The sequence below is a fragment of the Gloeophyllum trabeum genome (genome assembly GCF_000344685.1).
Source record: "Gloeophyllum trabeum ATCC 11539 unplaced genomic scaffold GLOTRscaffold_00002, whole genome shotgun sequence".
NCBI classification, from domain to species: domain Eukaryota; kingdom Fungi; phylum Basidiomycota; class Agaricomycetes; order Gloeophyllales; family Gloeophyllaceae; genus Gloeophyllum; species Gloeophyllum trabeum.
Window position 1 is genome coordinate 28,407 of NW_006920411.1, and position 4,852 is coordinate 33,258.

Here is a 4,852-nt window from a genome sequence, read left to right on the forward strand (position 1 = left end):
GGCGGTTTACTTTATTGCTATCTGGGGAATTGACTATTGTAGTGGCTTGTAGTCAGCGGCTGAGGTNCGGGCCGCGATTCCTGGACTCTGACTGGCTCCTGCCTTCTATGACATAGGCTCTCTGCAGGTTCACCCGATCTGCAGAGCCATTACATCATTGGTATCTGGAATTGATTGCAGGCTGTAGAAGGGCCAGAAAAATTGTGAAAAATGCAGGAAATCCATAATATATTCAGAGCTCTATAGCAAATCAAGGAATATACAAGATGATCCTGAGAGGTCTAGTGAAATTCAAATAATACTTCAAGAAAGATAGGAATATTTGTGTCAGCTCTATGATATACAGTGTAAAATAGGGAGTATCTTATGCCCAGCTCAGGACTCGTAACCAGCCATGCACAGCATTGGCCCACTCCCCCCAAGTATACAATATATGTGAAGTGGATGCACGATGTTGCAATGTTGCAACACATCAGTTTTGATGGAACTCAGCGCTTCTATTGGCTCAGAGTCGCTCCCATACATGCATCGCCTTGCAGTATATCAGCCAACTACTCAACGCTATCTCCCGCGTGTCCCTTGGGGTTTAAGTGGGCGTATTTCCAGAGCATTCCCTCTTACTACCGACATTACGTCTGGCGCACCATGGACACGCTTCCGACGGAAGTGCTTGGGCTAATTTTCGAGGCTGCCAGTTGCGATGGCGGACGCACGGCCAGCTCTGTACGGGCCGCCTGTACGGCATTCTGTGCTGCCTCAGAGTCATCCAGGTTCCGTTCTGTGGCCATCACAGAGAGCCCGAAGACTCTGTCCTTCCGTGAGGCCTTACAAAAAGCATCGCCTTCAGCCCGTGCGAGTATCCGCCATCTGTTCGTGGTTGTGCAGGACGAGGACATGGCCGCTACAGTAGGTACGTGCCTCAACGGTGACATTGCATATCCCTTCTGCATATGAAGTATTTGCAGATGACGTCCTCCAGCTCACGGCACCGTGTCTCGAATGTCTCACCTGTATCTGCCTGTCCTCGTGCTCCACCCTGCACGCTCGCTTGCTCGCAACCGCCTTTCCAAGACTCCACGCGCTCTCGCTGTGTTGTGTGGACATGAGCTACCCCCCGGATGACCGCTCAGATCTCTTCCCAGGAGCTTCAGCCAGCCCACTGTTCCCCTGCTTGCAGTACCTGCACATCGCGTACGCCCGCTCCGGTTATATGCACAGCGCACATATTGCACTGTGCCGGTTCATAACCCGCACCGGGGGTCTTCTCACGCGGGTGCGGCTTTCTGGCGGCGTGGTGTTCAGGCGGGACGGGCTGTGCAGCATGGCTGCCTTCCGCAAGATGCTACTTTTCCCCGCACACCAGCTGGTGGAGTCCCCGCCGCTGCCCTGGCCGGCGTTGTCGCCCATCCGGACGTACGTCGTGGGGGCGTTCTTCCTCGGCACTACCTCCCGGTGGAAATTGACCAGCCTCGAGAGGGAGACGAGAGAGCAGAAGGACGCGGTCCGGCTGGTGCTCCTGCCCAGGCGGGCGATCGTGCCGTGGCCGCAGTGGAGGGAGAAGTGGCTTTCGGTCCAGGCGGGCGAGCTAGATCCATTATATGAGTGGCCGGAACAGTCGGCCCCAGAGATATTGGCTGAGGATTATCCAGTGTGGGCCGGAGATATATAGCGTGCTGCCCCTCACGGACATCAAGCTCAGTTGATAAGCACTGTATGCGGAATGCTGATCTGGATTTAGAGTTCAACTGGGTCCGTACAATGCACACATCATAAACGAAGATTATTTTGTACAGTACCTGCTGACTGCACACCGGTGCCCAGCATGCGTACGTGTGTTCTCGGATCTGATTGGTTGATATCTAACCGGAAGCTCGAGCCCGTCGGTGGCGTATATGGTAATGAGTCGCCTATCATGCCCTCACTGTCTGAGTGTCTCATGCGTCTACCCGAGTTCAGGCCACTCTCTAGTCCATTCGCACCATCGAACACTCCGCATTTCTCCTGACCTTTGTTATCTGCCCTCATATAGAGAGATGTAGCGATGACTAGCCTTCAACTTCAAGGAAGCACTCGATGCGATGACGATGTACCAAAACAGGCCTTCCCACTGGCACCGTTCTTCGAACACTTCCCTCATCCGACACGACGTACTCAAAGCACGGAAAGCGACGGGAAGTCTCCCATACCACCAGCGCTGTCACAGCTAGGCTGTACACCGCTTGAGTGCTTCGTATCCGCGCACAGTCCTCGGCAAGAGTGCAAGGTGTGCTATCCATGAGACTGGTACCCGTGTCCTAATATGTCCTTCGTCTATCAGATCGACGTGACTGACCCAGTCGCATCCTCAGGATGCGAGAAACAAAAGGGTGGATAGTCAGGCACCCTGTCTCCGATGAATATATTGCCATGTATCAACAAATCTCGTTGCAGAATGCCAGAGTCCTCTCTCTGTCCTCACAACGTCCGTGGACAGCGAATTCTAGCATATCAGCAAGGAAGTAAATGACATCCTTTGAAAGCCGAGAGTGCGTGTTCCACCTTACTGCCGCAACAAATTTATTAAAACGCCACCCTACAGGTTCTCGGATATTTCTACAGCTGGTATACCTTATCAAGCTCTGCCTACGCTGTGTATTGAGCCAAGTAATGCAACGCACGTCGCTCGAGGTTGCCAATCAATGCGGTGCAAATCCTAAGGGCTTTCGCAACTGTCGCGTTAAGCATGTTGATCTCCTTGCGAAGCGGGAATATCCCCTGCATGTTCGGAAGACGCGCACCGTCATTCCTGCCCTTCGCCGCGACTCAGCGTATGGCTCACAAAGAGAGAGCACGTCTGCAGTACCGTCAAGGAGTTCTGTCGGCTGGGCTACGCGTCTCTTGAGCGATTCGCATCACGACTTGTCCAGAGTAGCTCTCTAGGATCCCGTGCACCCCGGTACCCTATTCGAGAACTTGCACCCCGCCGCTTGAATCTGGACTTGCAACACTTGCGGTACCGTGCATCGTATCAAGCCATTCTGCCACCCGGTCGACGGCACCACTCTGCACCTGCAGCCACTCCTCCTTCCACATCTCTGGCGTCTTCTCGTAGGTTCTACTTGAAGGGAGAATTATGAGCTGCACAACGCCCTGCTCCTCGGCCCACCGCTTGAGATCCACCAGCCTGTCTGTGACCTGTGACTCCGGCTGCGACCACCACCGTGCTACCGAGTCCAACTCGATGACATAATATCGAAGACTAGCGGGTACCGGTGGAGCACCCCCCACAGTCCCGAACGACAGTATCTCTTGCAGCGATCGTATCGACGCTTCTCCTACTATCACGCTGGACACTCTGGCACGCTCGAGCCGCCCCCCTGTACGCCGCGCAAAGAGATCCATGGTCCTGTGGACGGCATGAATATTCTCTAGTCGTTCTTGGGCTACGTGAAGGTAGCGCAGATTGGGCAGCGTAGGGATGCTCTCGGGTGGGCCGCCGAAGATGAAGAAGTAGTACGGGTAGATGCGGTAACGCAGGGTGAGTGCGGTGAGCCGGGGGAACGTAGTCCATATGATGGTCTGGTCGACGGACGCGCCGCTGTCTTCGATCAGGCAGGTGAGAGTCTCCAGGGTGTGCGAGGTACGTTGGAGGATGTAGCTGCCTGGCAAGTAATGAGTTAGATGCTACACCACAAGTCTCATATCGGATTGCGGCACACCAGCCTCCGTGCTCTCCTTATGCACGACCATGAAGAGGTGGCGCATGCTCGCTTTCGCGAGAGGCGATGATTGCGTGAAAGCGTCGAGCAAGGAGACTAATTGCCCAGGAGTTGTTACAGCTACCGCGCGGAACCGGAACGGGTCCGATGCTGCACAGAGTGATTTACAGGTAGAGCGGAGAGCGCACACTGCCCGCCCACCATCGGTGCATAGTAGCTCCAGAATCTGATGAATGAGTTCTGCCGGGAGGGCATCCATGGCTCGCGTAAAGGGCATGATATCGAAGGTTAGTGTTGGAGTGACTGTGGGAATCAGAGAGGTGACACCGCTCTGTTTCTCAGGCTGTGGCAAACTGCACGGATTCCAAATTTAGCGACATTCTTTCCTTTTTGGGTTATGTTTATCTTTCGTTCTCTTATCGTCACTCTTTATCACTCTGACAGCTCATATAGTGTTGTGATAACCTTTTGACGTATCTAGATTGTTGTACCGTACCTTGCGAGCTCGGGGACAAAATATGCCTGCGTGCCGAACGTTGTACCCCGTGAGAACCGTACATTTTGGAAACTCCGATTGGAAGTCCGGTTGTATGTGAGACTACTTTTGGCGCATTTTTGTAGTCTCTGGGACCATTGTTTGCTCATTTTCGGGCTCAATTCTTCGTCTTATCTCTCTTTTATTTCCTCTAGTATAGGACGTATGCTATACGGGTCTACAATTATATTTTCGTGAATTTATCAATTGTGTGTCTTGTCCTAGTCTGCATGGCGGTTTTACTTTTATTGCTTATCGTGGGAATTGACTGTTGTAGTGGCTTGTAGTCAGTGGCTGAGGTGCGGGCCGCGTCGGTTTGCACTCCTGGACTCTGATTGGCTCCTGCCTTCTATGACATAGGCTCTCTGCAGGTTCACGCGATCTGCAGAGCCATTACATTATTGGTATCTGGAATTGATTGCAGGCTGTGGAAGGGCCAGAAAAATTGTGAAAAATGCGGGAAATCCATAATATATTCAGAGCTCTATAGCAAATCAAGGAATATACAAGATGATCCTGAGAGGTCTAGTGAAATTCAAATAATACTTCAAGAAAGATGGGAATATTTGTGTCAGCTCTATGATATACAGTGTAAAATAGGGAGTATCTTATGCCCAGC

At 52.5% G+C, this 4,852-nt stretch overlaps 2 protein-coding genes across 2 annotated transcripts; one reads left to right on the forward strand and one right to left on the reverse strand.

Moving 5' to 3' along the window:
- Positions 1 to 645: 645 nt before the first annotated feature.
- GLOTRDRAFT_90572 (uncharacterized protein) lies at positions 646 to 1,669 on the forward strand (the record flags this gene model as incomplete). The annotated part of the gene is made up of 2 exons (XM_007863747.1): positions 646 to 910; positions 966 to 1,669. The coding sequence occupies 2 exons, from the start codon at positions 646 to 648 to the stop codon at positions 1,667 to 1,669; spliced, it is 969 nt and encodes a 322-aa protein (XP_007861938.1).
- Positions 1,670 to 2,940: 1,271 nt separating this feature from the next.
- Positions 2,941 to 3,957, reverse strand: GLOTRDRAFT_125106 (uncharacterized protein; the record flags this gene model as incomplete). The annotated part of the gene is made up of 3 exons (XM_007863748.1): positions 2,941 to 3,641; positions 3,699 to 3,848; positions 3,900 to 3,957. 3 exons carry the CDS (start codon positions 3,955 to 3,957, stop codon positions 2,941 to 2,943), a joined length of 909 nt encoding a protein of 302 aa, XP_007861939.1.
- Positions 3,958 to 4,852: the final 895 nt, after the last annotated feature.